At 37.1% G+C, this 18,837-nt stretch overlaps 1 protein-coding gene across 1 annotated transcript in view; it reads left to right on the top strand.

Annotated features, from left to right (window-relative positions):
• MICU1 (mitochondrial calcium uptake 1) overlaps positions 1 to 18,837 on the top strand; it is a 134,228-nt gene that overhangs the window by 85,635 nt on the left and 29,756 nt on the right. The window contains exons 7-9 of the mRNA XM_088144382.1: positions 1,087 to 1,169; positions 7,803 to 8,000; positions 16,162 to 16,299. Of these exons, the coding sequence (XP_088000508.1) occupies positions 1,087 to 1,169; positions 7,803 to 8,000; positions 16,162 to 16,299 (419 nt within the window). The remainder of the gene's footprint in view (positions 1 to 1,086; positions 1,170 to 7,802; positions 8,001 to 16,161; positions 16,300 to 18,837) is intronic.

Below are 18,837 nucleotides of genomic sequence, written 5' to 3'. Positions count from 1 at the left end.
GGCTTATGGAGGAAAGAGTGGGTAAATCTTTTACAGCTCCTTTATTAAGGCATTGAGGCATCAGAGAGAGCTGCTTCAGGCCTGGGCCTCTCACTTGAGAATCCCACTCCCCAAATGTAAGAACTCTCAATACATTTGTCTTATAGTTGTGGGTCTATTCATAGTCAAAAAATGATCAACATTTTTCAATATTCTCTGGCAAAAAGAGCTGTAATATGGATATTACAAAGATATTTCTTTGGTACGGTAACCATTGCAGCAACTAGACTTTAGTTAATATTCTTCTGAATGTTTGGAACAATAGGGAAGAGGAAGAAAGACCTATTAATTTTCCTAGTCTAAAGATCTCAGGATGAATAGGTTAGGGTGTGTGGTCTACCAATGTATTTTTAGAAGCTCGTATACTCTGTCCTTCATCTTCCTGTATCTTTTTAGTTATCTAAGGCTGCAATATTTAATAGGACGTAACTCCAGATGAAAACAATAGGATTTGATTTCAGGTAAACAGTACAGAAGTTGTCATTTGTCTGTTTTTCCACACAGAATCTTGTTGGGATTACATTGCAAATGGGTTAATTAAAACCTTTCATTGTCCCACTTTTTCCACCAAATTCTTCACACAAATTGATCGGCGTGCTTTCCTTTCATCTATCTGACAGTTAAATTCATGCTTAGATTTGGGACTTTTAATTTAGCAGCATAAGATCCTCCATTTCTCCTTAAGCTTCCTCTATCCTATTTCCTGGAAAGGACAGAAATTACATTGGATGTTTTGTACCGGGATCCATAAATAAAGTTATGAAATGTAATATGAACATACTGGAGAAAAATAGGCCTGCTGAGCTCCTAATTCCAAGAGGGGTAGTATATTTTTACAAGAAAATTACTAAAGAGGACTATTAAGATATACATATTAACAAAGCTGTAGAAACAATAACAAGAAAAAAAATCCACTCCAAGAAATATACTTGGGAAAACAAGTACACCTTTTTAAAAAGTTAAGCACTAACACCACTCTTAAATCATTTTTGCTGCTTTCTTATTACTTCATAATGTAATGTCTATAATATACTATTTTCCTTCTAGCTCCTCAGAGAAACTTTGAAATTGCTTTCAAGATGTTTGATCTAAATGGTGATGGAGAAGTGGATATGGAAGAATTTGAACAGGCAAGTTTTTTTTTTCTTTTTTCCCTGGAGCCGTATCTTGTAAGAAGATGAATTTGTGCAATTCTATGCTCTTAAGAGTGCATACATAATCCATGAGAGCATGTCTATGTGGTTTTGTCTCTATGTAAAGCAGTCTTCCTATACTTGATGCCTTTCAAGTGTGTTGGGCTACTTCTGGCCCTACTGGCTAGCCATCCCATTTCTTTATCTTTCTCCTCCCTACCCTTCATCTTCTCTTTCTTTTCCACCTAACCGTTGTTAGTGAGCTTGCTAAATTGTCATTGGGTTGTCATAGTATGGATTTTTTTGAAGGTGTTGCCCCTTTGGCCTTTCTAAAAGGCACACACAGCTCCAAGCGGACAACTAATGTCCTCTTGTTTCTCAGTGCTGTGTTCTGGGAGGTTCAGTACTGTCAAAACATATCTGTGTTTGCTACTAGAGGGAATGATTTTTCAACTACCAATACAATATCTAGCAAAGATTGCACCGCTTGAGTAATATGATATATTCCTAACAAAAATGCATATGTACTTTTCTAGTATAATTATGCAGCTCACAAACTTTAAGGTTTCCATAAACTGCTCTTCTATTGCAAAATGACTTAACGCTTTCAAACTCCAAATAATAAACTTAATAGTGAATGAGGAAGAGCCCCCAGGGGTAAAGCTACAAAGGGAGAGAAACATAAAAGCTTTTTCAGAAAAATAGGAAGTTAAACTGACTGCACAACAAGAAAAAAAAATACTACCAGAGGGAATAGATTCAAAGAAGGAGAAATAAATGTGCTGTTTACCATTTGTCTCAATTACCATGAAGTTATACTGACATGAAACCGTACCATATTTAATTATTATTTATACAGTTTTGTAATCCAGTGGGCTTTTGTTTATTTTGAGAAACTAACCAGTTGGAAATATTTTAAGAAGCTGAATTTAGTCTCTAAAATTCAAGCTACATTAATTTAATCTTGTTTTTTGCTTCTTTCCCTTTTTTTTTTAAAAAAAGCTAAACATAATTATGTTGTTAGTTCTGCCGCAAAGTGAGAGCTCTGTGGAGGCCATCTGAAGCCCATAAACGAAGAGTTTTAAAAACAGATTAAAGCAAAGCTCTACAATTGAGCTTGATTCCTGGTGACTAAAGAGTATTAACATGCCATCCTGCCACCAAATGAAGGTTCTGTGAGAATCATATGTAAGCACAAAACAAAGAAGTTTTAATAGATACTTGAAGAGCAGTATGTATCAGTTATCAAGTATTATTATCAATTATCAAGTATATTATCAAGTAACCGATACTTGAACATCAGTATATTACACCAAAATAACAACTCTTTTTGTTGTTCATTGTAGCCTGTTTAAAACTGTACAAAGCAACTGAGGGTCCTGACTCTCATAGATTGCTACAGCCAGTGTACAATTCACATTTTTCTGAGCCTTTATTTCTCTGGTGGTATGGTATAAATAATCCAGATGTCTTATTTGAAAGCCTGACTTGCAAAACTTCTCAAAAACTCTTTTGAACCATGAGAATCTGCATTTGTATCATTTTACATTTGGATCAACCTAACCGTAATACTATCTGTAGAATAATTAATATGTCTTATTAAAGGTGTTCAAATTCTGAAGTTCATCTTTGATAAATTTTGAATGAATTTTCTTAAAGATTCAGACAGCATTGTATATATAGTTTATAGCAACCTAAGTGAATAGCATGATCCTCAGTGTGTATATTTTTGTTCAAGCTTAGGATCTTAATTTTGCAGGTAGAGCTGTTTTACCTAATGTTTGATGAGCTCTGCCATTACAGCCTCCGATATGTCTTAAGCCCTGTCAGGCTCCAGCTGGCAGTCCATAAGTGAAGGAAGACAATAGTTTCCCTCCCTTACTCAACTCATGGTTTTATTATTTGTACCATTCATTGGATTTCTATCCTACCTTTCCTCCATGAGTTCAGACAAAGGCACTTCTGCCTCAAGATTTCCCCCAAACCTGTGAGATCTGTGAGCCTCCAGGGCTAAAAGTGGACAAGTACTTGGGTCTCCCAAGTCCTACTCCAACACCTCAACAACTATATAACGCAGGCTGTAAATCTAGATTTGTTTTTGGTTTGGCCATGACTACAAGTCAGGAGCCCTCTGACTTTAGCAGAAGGATAGCCTTTTCTGCTATGCCTTTCTGGATCAAGCGTGGAGTGCTTGATTTTGCCTTTTGCCAGTGCCAGCATTGGAAAAAGTCTCTTTCCAAGGTGCTTCCAAGATTCGATGCTCTCTTCTAAGGCTGGAATATTCTCTAACCTCAGAGGTGTCACACTCCATAAGTTAGTCACGCAGGAGGCTGAACTTCCCAAGAGACTCAGACAACACAGCTAGGAACTGCATTTTTATTATAATTCTGGAACCATTGCCATTACCAACAGTTGAGTTGCTGAGTGGCCTTGAAATTGGTACAGAATTTATACCGTCTTCTATTTAAAATCCAGCCCACTCTTTTCCCATGTTTTTCCTATATAACAAAATTTTTGCCTTTCTTTTCTCACTCTCTGTGGTTGGTGACCATTGCATGTTTTTATTTTCCGTTTTCCTACACTGAGAATCCCTTGCCACAAATGGAACCTTGACAAGAGGAGGAAAATGAGAAAATTCTGAAAACCCCAGAATGCTCCTTCCCAATATCAATGGTGTTTGGGCAAAGGTTAATAATCCATTTCAAATAGGGACAAGGGGAAACTCAGCAGTGCCTTTAAAAAGCATGTAATATTTTAAAATGGGAATTGCATAGTTTGCGTCTGAAAGCAGGCAACTATATGCTTTTTTATGATGGCTTTTTCCTGTACCTACTATATCAGTCCGTCCATTGAGGTGGTTGAGCTATATTACCTATCAAAATAAAATCTAATTTTGTAGGAGAAGGTGATATTCTGTGCCTGAAAATTAACTCCACAGCACTGGAACGTTAAAAACTGGCAGGCCCCTGAGCAATTTGGAAAATAACACTTTTCCTGGGATGAAAAGACTGCAGTCATTGTATCAGTGGAGAAGTTTCCATGTTGTTGTTGTTATTATTATTATTATTTATTAAATTTCTCACCCACCCATCTCCCCCTGATGGGGGAACTCTGGGCGACTCACAACAAACATTAAATACATAAAACATCAATTAAAACCATTACTAAAAAATGTTAGGGCAATAACTTTTCATTTCTCTGGATTCTAAGTTGTATCTGAATATCACATAATAAAAAGAAGCATCATGAATTCAGTTCCCTATTGGATGATGAATAACCTGTCCAGGAATATCGGCAGGATTTGAAATTTTGTTCCTTCTAGGGATTTATGCTAAATATTCCTTTGTTTTATCAAGTTATTAAATGCATTTCTTAGCTATCTTTCAAGATTGCAGTCTTTCAAAGGCAGCTTACAAAATACAACATACAATTGAATGTCAAATCATAAATCAATTTTAAATAATTTTACAATTGAAGCAGTTAAAGTAAGTCAAATCCAATATTTAAGCAGCAGTATATCTGTTTTTCAGGTATCCTTGTCCTCTTTGTCAGTACTCGATTACTTTCTCATTTTTTAAAAAAATTTGAATCTGTATTTAAATTAACATGCACAATGGAAAAGCAGCTGTGATATTTTCCTGCATTTCTAATTCTGTTTAGTGACTCAGTAATCATGCTGCTATTATCAGGGTTAGAAAGAGTTGCCAGGTTATGACTCTGATCTTTTTGATTGTGTGAAAATAACCTCATTCTTCATTTCTTCTGTTGTCTCACTGAAATCAATAATCTAGCAGCAAAGCTGCTTTTGGAGTATCCTCAGAAATGGTCAAATACAGCGAAAATGGTTTGTTTCTCTGTGTGCAATATGGTAAAAGTTGTAGTACTTTCTCTCCTCTCTTAATTCAGCTTTTTTTTTTTTTGCATTATCTTTCTCCATTGTAGCTTCTGTAGTCTTGATTGATGATTGATTATGTACCATCAAGTTCATAACTATTCTTAGTGACCATCTATATAGATTTTCTCCAAGATAATCTGACCCCAACCTGGCCCTTCAGGTCTTCCAACAGTTCAGCCATCACTCCTGTAATCTAGTCCATCCATCTGACTACTCATCCTCTTTTTCTCTTTCCTTCTACCTTTTCTAGCATTATAGAGTTCTCCAGAGAGCTAGGTCTTTGCATCCTGTGTTCAAAATATGATCGTTTGAGCCTGATAATTTGTACCTTGAGTGAGAACTCTGGATTGATTTGTTCTATGATCAGTTTGTTTGTTTTCTTGGCTCTTGTTAAGAGTCTTCAACAACAAAGTTCAAAAACATCTTTTTATCCTGCTTCTTTCAGCGTCCAGGTTTTATTTCCGTAGAGGGAAAACAATCGCATGATTCTGATTTCAGACAGAAACGCATCCCAGCATCTAAATATCTTTTCCAAGGCTTTGATTGCTACTCTAACAAGTGCTGGTCTGTGACGGCTGCTTCCTTTTCTGTTGAATGTTGATTCTGAAAGGCACAGGCTGACCACCACCTCAGTATCTTCTCTGCCGATTCTAAGACAGTTTGCGACACCCGTTGTCATTAATTTGATCTTCTTTATATTCAAACTTAGTCCCATTTTTTCACTGTGCTCCTTCAGTTTCATCACTAGAGCTTGCAGATCATTTGCATTTTCAGCTACCAGAGAGGCGTCATCAGCAAAGTTATTGTTTCTTCCTCCAATTTTAAAACTACACTCATTGTTTTCCAATCCAGCTTCCCTCAATATATATTCAACGGATAGGTTGAATAAATAAGGAGAGATTGTACACCTTTGTCTTACTCCTGTGCCATCCTAGAGCCAGTCTGTTTCTCCATGTTCCATCTAGGCTGTGGGCTTCCTGACCTATATACAGGTTTAGTGTGAGGACAATGAGAGGTTCTGTGCTTCCCATTTTACTGAATACATTCCACAGCTTGATATGATTGACACAATCAAAGGCTAATCAATGAAGCACATGCTGATGGGGCGGGGGATTCTTGGGCTTTCTGAATTACATGGAGTGCGTTGGCCATATTATCTCTTGTTCCTCAGCCTTTTCTAAAACCAGCTTGAATATCTGACACTGTTCTTAACCATGTAGTGCTCTAATCTGCGTTGGGTGATCCTAAGCATTTTTTTGCTAGCGTGTGAAATTAAAGACATTGCATGTTAGTTTGCACATTGTGGTTTTCTTGGTAAAATACTGAAGTCGTTTACAATTGCCTTCTCCCACACAGTATGAAATGATGCTTTTCCATTGTCACTGAAGCAATCATCTGTCTCCAGCATCTTCCTATATAGCTGCTGCACGATATAGGTGCCTTTTGCTTTTGCTGGGCAGCTGGGATGATCTTCATGACTTGGATGACCCTGCTGGGAATACATTCTGGCATTCTACGCTCATCCCCCCCCAGGAACACCCCCCTCCCTGCCACAATGAGGCAGCGCAGCAGGGTCCACGGGGGGCTGCAGCCAAAGGGTTCTATATGCCTTGAACTGGCAATGAATCTAATACACATCTGCTTTGGGAAGTATTAACTAGTGCTCTGGGCCAGTAGGACATTCTATAATATTACTGTTTTACAAGACTGCTTATTTTTTTCAAAGCAAATTGTAGACTAGTATGAGCTTACACATCTCTTTCCTTTTTTTTTTAACCTGACAAGGTTACATAGTTGGCAAGGGTCAGCTTTGAGTGACTTCTGTTGATCATTTTTTGACTATGAATAGACCCACAACTATAAGACAGATGTATTGAGAGTTCTTACATTTGGGGAGTGGGATTCTCAAGTGAGAGGCCCAGGCCTGAAGCAGCTCTCTCTGATACCTCAATGCCTTAATAAAGGAGCTGTAAAAGATTTACCCACTCTTTCCTCCATAAGCCAAACAATATTTTCAGATCTTATGAAATGGAGATACTGAACATTTTTGAAATGCTAATAGAATACAAGAGGCAGATTTGTTTCCAGTGGGCTTGCCCCCAATATGTGTAAAGAGAGGTCATCATACAATCGGGGTTGCTAGTTCCATGTAAAGTTCTGTCAAAATTCACATTCAAGCAAATACAGCAAGAACTCCGTTTCATACCTTGCCATTTAATGAGATCCATTTGGAGAAATATTGGGGTAGCTCAACATCCATAGCCCCGTCCACCTTAATCATGACTATATGGTCTTTCCAGCTGAACTTGCACACGACTACTATGAACTGCATATTTGTGAAGACTTGCACAGACGTGGTCTTTCTGGTCCTCTGTTGCAGTTCTTTGTTGGTTGGGATTGGTGGGAGTTGTAGTGCAGCAGTATCTGGAAGGCCAATGGTTCTCTATCCTGGCTTAAGAGCTAGGTAATACCAACTATATTACCTAGTCTAATTACATCCAGGTGAGTCTAAACCCTAAAATAAGGGTTGTTCCATATTTCAACCACCTATCTGGATTACTCTCTAGTGAACAAAGTAGCCTCTAAGAATTCAGAAATTTATTATTACACCATACGAGGGTTTAAAACTCAGCTAAAGTACACATTAAAATAAACAGTAGCTTCAGGCATTTGGGGAGATAATGAAGCTGCCATCTGCCTTGTTACAGCTGGGTATTCAACTTTTTCTATTGTAGGTTCAGAGCATCATTCGCTCCCAGACTAGCATGGGTATGCGTCACAGAGACCGTTCTACTACTGGGAATACCTTGAAGACTGGCTTCAATTCAGCATTGACAACATACTTTTTTGGAGCTGATTTGAAGGGGAAACTGACCATCTCCCACTTCTTGGAGTTCCAGCGCAAACTTCAGCATGATATTCTCAAACTTGAGGTTAGTATCTTGTAATGCAGAGAGATCTTGATTAACTCACTTTCCATTTGCTTAGAGATTTGCTATATTAATCTTTTTAGCTTTAATTACCAGGACACAGCTTACTTACACAGATGGTATAATCTGTGCCCCCAGAAGGTCTCATTCGTTTCCCCTCCCATGAGAGTCCAGATGCTTTTAGATTTCCTGAAATATCCCAGAAAGCCAGATGAATGGTTGGTAGATTCTGGGGCAATGGGCTAAAAAATAAAACCTATCATATTGCAATACAAAATATTTCTATTCTGCAGTGATGAATAATAACACACTCTTGCTTTTGTTTTCCAGCCTGATCTCAAATCTTACATGTGTCCCAAATTTTGCCCCCATGAGCTTAAATGCTATATATATATATATATATATATATATATATGTCAAATTTAATATGCACTTGATATGATAATCTCTCTTTTGTAGGACCAAAAAGAGCATACGCTAATCAGATTTCAAGGAATATATGACAGTTATAATTTAATGGTGTTTTGGTTAATTAAAATGGGCTGTCATATACAACTTAGCTTATAACTGTCTAAAATTAATCTTCTGCCTTTTGAAAAATATAATCAAGTATATCCTAGCTCAGCTTTAGTTGCTATTAAAGAAATTATATTATCATGAATTATATTTGTCAGGGAAAGAAGCATTTCCATATGTTAATAGAAGTTATCCATCAAACCATCTGGATATTTATTCTCCCCCCCCCCCCCCAGTAAATCTCCATTAGATCCCTGTCTTTTAACACTTTATAGAGAAAAACTAGAAACATTTATAAGCTGGAGTAATATTGGTATACTCACAAATAGGGCAAACCTGGTGTGGCAAAGAGCAATGAATTGATCCTAAGACCAACAGGTAATCAAATTCTTCTTAGTGTACTTTATTTAGTTTTAAGAGCTACTTAAGCATACTTTGAAACCAGCTAAACCAACCATGAAGATTCCCAGTTTCTTATAGCCAAATTAGATTGGAATAAAGTTTACATCTAGTATATTTGAACTAGTTTTCTTCCTTCTGGGTTTCTATTTGAAGGTGAATCCGCAAGATTTAATCCATTATTGATACTGTTAGGCATAAAATTTAAACATCAGATTTAAGATTTCTCTCTGAAGATCCTGTACATGACAACTAATGTTCATGGAAACATTAATTCATTCAAATTAGTGATGATTTTGGAGATAGAAACAATTCCAGTTTTATGTATTCCTAGATTTCTGGGATCAAAATACTGTACAATGTAAATTTATCTAGCATAGTGAATTAAGACTTGATCAGGAAATGTTGTCTGTAGCTTATACCTACTGACAGGTAAGATGGACTATTACAGTGAAAACCACAGTGTATCTCAAGTTACATATTGAATACTGTCCATGAATGCACCTTTATATCAAATAAAAACCATTCTATGAATGGGTTAGAAAACTGTCGTATAAGACATGTGAGTTTTTGTAACTGAAGTGTTTGTAACTGAAGTGCTTGTTTATAACTGAAACAAAATATAAAGCAAGAAAATTGCCTGAGTTGAAATAAATATACAAATTTATTATTTTTTGAGTTTGAGTTAACAAATAACTTGATTTGTATAATGTGAAAAGGTAACGTAGTGGTGAACTTAGATGGGATGGCCTTTCCCCCACAACAACATTTTCCCTTGTGAAGTAGATTGGGCTGAGAAAGAGTGACTAGTCCAAAGTTACCAAGCCACTTTCTACGTCCAAGGGAGGACTAGAACTCTTGGTCACCCATGTTCTAGTCCAGCCCCTTAACCAGACTGGCTTGCAGGTATGGCATGGTATAGGCAACTTATAATGGAGGGAGACATATCCATTAGCAGAGAATAATTATTTCCATTCAATCTAGAGTTTTTGTTCTCAGTTATTACCTTTGTTAAACGCTTCCTGTATTTTGTTTTTCTCTTCTAATTTGGAGACATCAACTTCCTCCATATATTCATCTGATAGCAAACTCACTTTTTTGTCACAGTGCAACAGCTGCTTTTCACAGGAGGAAAGAGTCATATGGATTGGTGGACTTTCCATTGATTTTTAAAGTGACAGTTGCCACAGCCATAACTTCCTCCACAAGCTTGTCTGATCTCTTGATTGGCAGCCAAGACTAGTTGAGGGACTTTTCATCAACAGTATCTATGTCATTCTGACAGAGAGCATGGGATCTTCTCATAGCATGCCCATATTTATGGGACAGTTGCTAATAAAATCTAAGCCCATGAATTCAGGTCCCCAAAGTATTTGTTTTTTTCTTACATCTTTCTAGTTTGAGAAATATTTTCCCTTTTGATGGATCTGCAAAAGAGGCTTGTAAGCAGAAATGGAAAAATGCTAGACTACTTCTAGAAACAGTTCCCGAACACCTGGCATCCATGAAGATCTTGCTGTCAGCGGGAAACATAGTGTCAACTCAGTTACTGCCCATTATTATTTTTAATAGCCTTTCAAATCAGGAGGAAGGTGCAGAGTGGGTAGAGATGACCTAGAGATTGTCATTTGCTTCTCCCTTCTCAAAACCAGCCCTCACCCAAACCCTAAGTAGGTCATGAAGTTTCACCATCTCTGCTACCATTCAGCCCACTCCTGGCCTTTTCTCATCACTTCTCACTGGGCTTCTAACGTGCTTTGTTTTTCTTCCAAAGGCTGCATTCCGTTCAAGTTCCTACCTGTTAGCAGCAAGGCTACAAACTGCCATTCTTGGGGCCAGGAGTCAAAACTGAATGGGACCGCACTTTTTTCTGTGTTCTTGACATTGCATTTTAAAATAATATTGTAGTTTTTGAACTGATCTGTACAGTTTGCATTGGTAATCTTAAAGAAAAGTCATCATGCTGAGAATTGGTGATAAGCTTGCAGCATTTCATTTCTGTAATGGATTTTATCTTTTAATGGTAGGGTGGATTTTCCTAGCCCTGCTTACTTATCTTACTGTATTTTATCTTGGCCTCTATACTGATAACTTTCTCTGTGTTTGACTATTAGCTGAAAGAACATTCACTTGCTTCTTTTGCATAACAGATGGTATGTTTTTCATATTAGGGTACTTCTTCATTCTCCCCTCCTTTTAATTTAAGTTTTGAGGTTACCAGTGGTGCTTTCAATTGCTAATTCCAGTGAAGTCTTACCTAGACAAAACTATTATTTCAAAAATGTCCTGTGTAACCCTTGCATAATTTTTTAAATTTTGTCTAAATACACGCAGAGAGAGAGATGCATGCCTAGAGTTTTCTTCTGATTAGTATAAGTTGAGTTTGCAAAAGAGAATATTTCGGTCATCTTGGGGATCCCTTTTGATAGGAAGTGCAATCCTATCTATACTTTTGTATCTCCTAGCTGCTCTTGACCTTATAAATCATAGTGTCTTTTTGGACTGGTTGTCAAGATTGAAGGTTGGAGATGTAGCTTTATAAGTGTCCTGGTTCTTCTTGATTAAACAATTCTAGAAAATCTGCTTGGTTTCTCAGAAACTGCTTGGGGGTTCTTGCTTGATTTGACAGTATGTTTCAGATGGATGTGGTTTAGTTTTTGAAAGAACAAGAATAGTTTAGATTGCCAGAAATTTGAAACTGTCGCAATGGAGTAGGCCTGTAAGTTAACAAAAGAATGTGAAAAAGTTATTGTTCAGTGGTAAAACCCATGTGTTGTTAAATTTAAGAACCTACAATATTATGGAACCTTCAATTAAAGAGACTTGGACAGCAGAGATGGGAATATCTTTGCTTGTAGGTATCTGTAGGAGCTTGCTGCTTTATTTATTTATTATTTTATTTTTTATTTTATTTTATTTTATTTTATTTTATTTTATTTTATTTTATTTATTTTCAGACTTGTATGCCGCCCATCTCCCCCAACGGGTGACTCTGGGCAGCTCACAATAATAAAAAAGAAGAAAAAACACAGGTCTCTCCAGACATGGATACAAACTATAAATAATTAAAAAACATATATTAAAAATGCCCTAAAAACCTCCTATGATTTTAGCCCTAAAAAACCTGTAAGATGCTGGGGGGGAGGGCCCTCTGGCCCCCAGGCCTTCTGGCAGAGCCAGGATTTGATCCCTTTCCTGAAGGCCATGAGGGAGGGGGCACACCGCACCTCCGGAGGCAGGATGTTCCATAGGGCGGGCGCTGCAGCAGAAAAGGCTCTCTGCCTAGACCCCACCAATCGAAATTCCTTGACTGGTGGGGTCTGCAACCTGCCCCTTTAGTGAGAAACCAGTTTTGCACCAAAGTTCTGCCCATGCTCTGTACATGGAATGTTGCACTGCACATAGAAAAGAGAATTGCACTGTGAGAGCATGATACTACTTTTGTTATCCTGCCCCCCCCCCTTGCACCCCCTCTCATTCCTGCAGATGCCACTCCGTTTGCATGACTCTTCATGGGTGCTGTCCATCAGACTCATCCTGGGCTCAAAAGAAAGTGATTGAACTCAATGTTCTTTGACTGAACTCAGCATTCTTTGTTAATTTCAAGGCTTCTGCAGCCTTTCTGTAGGTTAAATGGAAAGTGTAGGAGGCTCTGTGGCTACATTGTTTATGGACACTCTGGAAATGATGCAGCTCTTGGCTCTGTTGCAAGATGAAACTGTCCAAGGAAAGACAAGTATCAGGGAATTGACCCCATTCGGTAAGATTTCCAGAAGACGAAGGTTGTACAATAGAGAACAGGTTGACATCATACTCCATTCAGGGAATCATTTTTCCCAGGAGGACAGCTACAAATGTTTTATCATCATACAGTAAAATTACCCCTATAGTATTCTTATCACTTCTCTTTTAAAAGAATAATTTGGTATGATGATGAATACTTCTAAAATACTTTATCTGAAAAGTATAGTTTAACTTTTGGTGCACAGCTTGAAATATGGAGGGAAGAAAAGAGTGTTTTTCTGAGAAGTTAGTTTGGGAGTCTCCCTTTTACCACCAAAGCACATTAGGAAAAGTACTGTGGAAACCAGTGGTTTCTTAGTGTCACCAGAACATCTTTGCCCTGCTTGACTCCAGAAGTCTTAGCTGTTTTTGAGATTCATGAAGCACAACTGGCAGCTCAGTGCCTCTCCCAGCAACACTTTGCTTTGTTTACGATGTTTCTTCCCCCACGCCCCTTTTTGGCCTCCTCTTGCCATTTTATTGATGCTTTGGAATATAAAGTAAATTAAATGACAGTGTCAGAATGCAGTGTTGGATTTCGTCTCATACGTAGCATTCGGGCTGCTGGAAATTCTGTAGTTCTCATGTGAAATGGGAACTATTGGAGCAGAACTATTTTGTTTTAGAGTGTAGTTCTGCTTCAAACTGTGAAGAGCTTTCCCTGATTTTGCTATTTTATAATAATTGGAGCAGACAGAAGCTGTTCCCTAAATGCTGATGCTTATATATCCACACAGAATCCATCATTCTTAGTGTTTTGTCTGTACTGTTTCCCACCTCTTTCAAAACCTTTGACACCAGTTAAGTTTCCAGGGTTATTCTAAACCTATCTTTATAGTCAAATAAATAAATAAATAAATAAATAAATAAATAAATAAATAAATAAATAAATAAAGTCAAATAAAGACCTAGCCCTTACCTATGTCTCATTTTGTGAAAGAAAGTGATGCTTTCTTTCACAAAATGAGACATAGGTAAGGGCTAGGTCTTGCATTGGATGGCAGGCAATCCTGCCACCCAGCCAATAAGAGCAAAGGACAATGATTAGTTTTGTGCTCACAATTACTCAGTTTTAGCCATATTTGTGGTACTGGGATGGTAGTTCACTAGTTGGATGCTGGAAGACAAGGAAGTTCCAAACGTTATAGGAGAACAGCTGTATGGTAGCCAAAATTAGGAGAAGCCTGACGGCGATTTTTCTGAAGAACAAATTTTATTAAATTTTGAAAGCTTATCCCTTTTAATAAAATTGTTAGTATGAAAAGGTGATCTGTAATTAGGGTGAAAGCCAGTTAATTTTAACCAATAAAGGAAGCAATTTTAAAAAGGGAGGATGGGTTGGGTGTATTTGTACGTTATTGACAACGTTCATCCTCTCTTGTTTCATGTGCTTTTTTATAGTTTTCATAGTTTTTAATAATGACTGTTTTCATACAGATTTATTGCTTTTCTTATTTATTTAAGTGCTGTATGCTGCCCAGAGTCACTCTCTTGTGAGATGGGTGGCCGTACAAATATGACTGATGGGGGGGGAGAGAGACAGAGACAGAGACAATCAAGACCATCCAAATATTCAGTGGATGCAACATAAAGCAACCCAGTAATTATGGGCACACTGAGGTTGCCCATGTAACCCCACTCCCACAGGAGCTGCACCAGCTGCCAGTTAGCTTCTGGATACATTTCAAGGTGCTGCTTGTCACCTTTAAAACCCTCCATGACTCAGGACATGGTATGTCTGTGACTTGCTTTGTCTTGCCTTGACTTTGACCATCAAGAAAAATCTGGGAGAGAGAACTTGCTGAGAGTCCTGCCATCTCCAAGAACCCCAGGTTCAAGCCTTCTTCTGTTGAATGTTTGTTCTTTCATTATCATGCCTTTGAGTCAGTGTTGACTCCTGGCAACATTTCTCAGAAGTGGTTTGCCATTGCCTTCTTCTAAGTCTGAGAAAGAGTGATCCAAAGTCACCCAGCTGACTATGTACAAGGCAGAACTAGAACTTACAGCCTCCTGGTTTGTAACTTGGTGCCTTTAACCACTACATCAAACTGGCTTTCTCTGTTAAATATAGAGAACACTCTTTTTAAAAAAAATTTTAAAAACCCTCACTGAGACATAAGGCTTCAGTTACATAGCATGCTTCTGCAATCTTCCCCCCCCCCCCAATTTTGTTGACCTTGGCATGTGTTGATTGTTGAGTGTTTGATGGATCTCTGAAGTTTAAGAAACCTTGAATGCTGTCAGATTGAGTGACAAATTGCAGCCAGTTGAATAAGTTTGGATTAACTTGCAGGCTTGTTTAAGTGCCATAACACTATTCCAGAGAGGTTTTGACAGTGTGAAGGCAAAAATCTGAAGAGCAGGTTATCACACTAACATCAGCCTGTTTATTTCTGTATCATGTATCTTTATTGGCAGTTTTTGTTCCTTGAAAGGAGGAAGTCTGTGTGAATACCATTGAGAAACACTGATTAATTGAAGACCAACCAAGGTTAAATTGAACTGATCTGGATGTTATTAAAAAACAAAAGCATTTATAACTAGGTTTTACTTTTTTCCCCTTTTCATTTAAAATACTTAAAAGATTGGAGGAACTTTTTTTTCATTGCTCCAAAGTTTTTCTGTCTCTAAAAGATGGGAGAAAGAAATAATGACAATCTTGAAGAGCCATCTCATCTTTTGAACTAGTGTATTGAAAGGTTAATGAAGGTAAATTGTATGTATTAAGAAAAACATCCCCACAAAATATTATGAAACAATGTAATACATTTCTGTAAAAATTTTGTGGATGCATGTATAGGAATTCCATGTAAAATATACAGTATTCGAGGAAAAGCATTCATTTTAGGAGTATTAATCTTGCCCCAAAATGTAAGATTTAAAGACTGCCATCTGTTGAGATCCAAAGAGATTTCCTTTCCTTTTTCTTCATTTTTAGAGTGGTTATCTGCAAGACATGACATGGAATAAGAATCCCAAGACAGTTAAAGTATTTACTACAAATATATTCCCAGTGTTTGTGTTTTAACTGATAACATTAGTATTTTTTACTGTAACATATAGTATGTCTCTAACAAAATTTTATCTTGCAGTATTCTTCTAAGAATCTTAAGATGAGAGGATTCATAGCTCAGAAGAAATATTAATGCTCACCTTGGTGGTTCTTTTATGGCTTCCATTAAATATACAACATAATAATTACATTCCTGATGCATTAATATCAACTTTATACCTATATTGTATATTAAATGTATACTAATGTTGTAATTAAAAGTATAGGAGTGTTGACCATGGTGTTTAATATGGTTGGAATTCTTTCCTGATGCTTTTATCTGCTTCTATCTATTTCTGTTCTGTTGCTTTGATTTCACATGGAAGAGAACTTTTGAATAAACAGTATCGATATGAGCAGGTGAATCCATGTAGAGGTTCTTGGTTATTTCTCTCTTTCCCTTTTGTCTTCCAGTTTGAAAGGCATGACCCTGTAAATGGCCGAATCACAGAACGTCAGTTTGGCAGCATGCTGCTGGCTTATAGTGGAGTACAGTCCAAAAAATTGACTTTGATGCTGAAGCAACTCAAGAAGCATTTCCAGGATGGAGAGGTTAGTAACCTTTTGGGGCAGTGTGGTGGAAAGTGAACTGGGAAAGTTTATTTTAAAAAATTGTCTGTTTTATGAATGACAGTCATGGGAAGCTTAGTTCTATAGATTACTGTCATTTGGGTATACAATGCTAGAAGAAACTTTGACCCAGAAAAGTCCAAAGAAATTAAAGGTTAGAAACTCACACTTGTAGCAATATGCTCACCCGAGTGCCTTGACTACCAGTTTAACCAGGGGAAGATGTATAATTTACTTCGGTGGCCTTGAATTAATTGTCTATTGTGGCCAAGAAATTTGCTATTTAGATGAACTTATGCTAGGAAAAATATTAGGGAAACTGGATTCATAATGTTAAGAGGAAAAGAGATTAGAGGCACTGCAGGAATGAATACATGCCAAAAGACACACACACACCTTGAATAAACACGCTTGAATTAAAAAGACATCTTTTGTTTTGATTTTAGCAAAGCATTTGACAAATTACTTCAAAATAGTTTGATAAGCAAGCCACTTACAGGTTAGCTAGACAGAATAACAATTACATGGATACATAGCTGGCATCAAGCCATACTTAAAGTATGCTCATAAATTGTTATTCATCAAACTAGAGGGACATATTGAGAGTGAAGTATCTCAAGGTTCACAACTGAACCTTAAACTCTTTCAATATTTTTATTAATGATTTGGATAAAGGAGCAAAGGAAATACTGATCAAGTTTGCAGATAACATAAACTGGATGGGATAGTTAATATGATGAAAGACAGAAATAAAATTCAAAATGATTTTGACTGATAAATGAAAAGTTCTTCACTTAGGGAACAGAAATCAAAAGAACAGATGGAGGCTACCTGGCTTAGTAACAGTACCCGTGAAAAAGGTCTTGGAGTAGTAGTTGATTGCAAACTCATTGAATCAGGGGTGTCATGTAGCCTTAAAAAAGGCAAGTGGAATTTTAGATTATATCTACAGAAGCATTGCTTCCAATTCATGGGAAGTCATTGTTCCATTTTATTCTGCTTTGATCAGATACCACCTTGGCAATTCTGTCCAGTTCTGGGCATTTTTTAAGAAAAGTGCAGCATAGTAAGGTCAAGTTCCAAACAGCTGTTTTGAATTCAAAACAGATGCTTTTAACCACTGTGAATGTTTCAACCTCAAATCAGCCCAGTTTCAAGCTTAAAACATCTCTTTGAATTAAGCTGTTTCAAGAGAAAAACACTTCCAGAATAATTGAAATATCCCATTTCAAGCTTGAAAAGTTTTGAATTCAAAACATTTTCCACACTTCCAATTCAGAAGAACTGAATCTGGTTCAGAAAAGAGAAGCAAGGATGGTCAGAAGAACAGAAACTGAGTCTTATGAAGAGAGATAGAAGGAGCTGGATATGTTTAGCCTTGATAGGAGAAAACCAAAATACCTAAAAGGGTGCCACACAGAAGAAATCAGAACCTGTTCTTTACCAGATGCAGGACATTGAATATTTAAATTAAAGGAAAGCAGATTGTGGTTAGATATTAAATGGAATACTTCTTGGAGAAAACAGTTTTATTTTGTTTTTGTATACAACAACTGAAGACCTATTTATTTTACATACATTTTACATTCTTTCTACTGCTTTTTGCTTTGCTATACTAATGAGCTCCTGTTGGTAGATTTATTGATTTTAGTTTTATATTTAGTTTGGTATTCTAAATGTCTGTTTTTGTTTTCTGCCCTGAGAACATTTATTCTTCAGTAGCCATGGGAGTGAGTTGGGAATTGATCTGCAATTTTAGAAAAAAGAGGTGAGGGAGAGAAGGTATTAAGTATGGCAGAAGCTGAATCCATAAATAGTGTAGCTCTATGCATGTTTATTCAAAAGTAAGTCACACTGTGTTCAGGGGGACTTATTCCCAGGAAGAATAGGATTGTGATCTGAGTATTAAAATAAAGGTTCAGAATTAGTCCAAGATGCTTGTTTCAACAATTTTTGCTTCAAAGTGTCTTTTCGACATTGACTTGCCTGTGGATGGTACCCTGAGTTTCTGCCAAGGAATCTCTGCATATTGCAGAAGATTCTGTAATACCTTGTAGGACACCCACTCAGTTTATATTGACCCTTATCACCAATGAAAGCAAACTGAATTTGTATAAATTTCTCCTATAAGAAGAGACTGTTAGACAGCATCTTTCAGAGAAATGTGACCATCATCTTTTGAAAATCTCACTGAAGGAGCCTGGAGCTCTGTTTGAAAATCACCTAAGGCAACTCTTTCCTGTAGGTTAACACTACAGGTTAACCTGCATGTTATCTAATCACAGTGTGCTCTGAGGTATATATTTGCAAGAAAAGGTCTAAAGGTACAGTATATATTTGACAAGCAACCATGCCAAAGCTACATGTACAACAGGAAAGGGCAGAAATCAGATTCCTTCAGATTTAACCAAGTTTTATTTAAAATATCTTGGCCCATAGGTCCAGTTATCAAAATGACTGCCAGCACAAGCTGCATTTACTGGACAGTTATCAAGCAGTTTACAGATTATCGGATCAAGC

The sequence above is a fragment of the Python bivittatus genome, unplaced genomic scaffold (assembly GCF_059951505.1).
Source record: "Python bivittatus isolate LINGU-HERP-01145 unplaced genomic scaffold, Pbiv_v1 ctg000400_np1212, whole genome shotgun sequence".
Classification (NCBI taxonomy): Eukaryota; Metazoa; Chordata; class Lepidosauria; order Squamata; family Pythonidae; genus Python; species Python bivittatus.
Note: the sequence above shows the minus strand (reverse complement) of the source record. Positions and strands in the feature narration are given on the sequence as shown.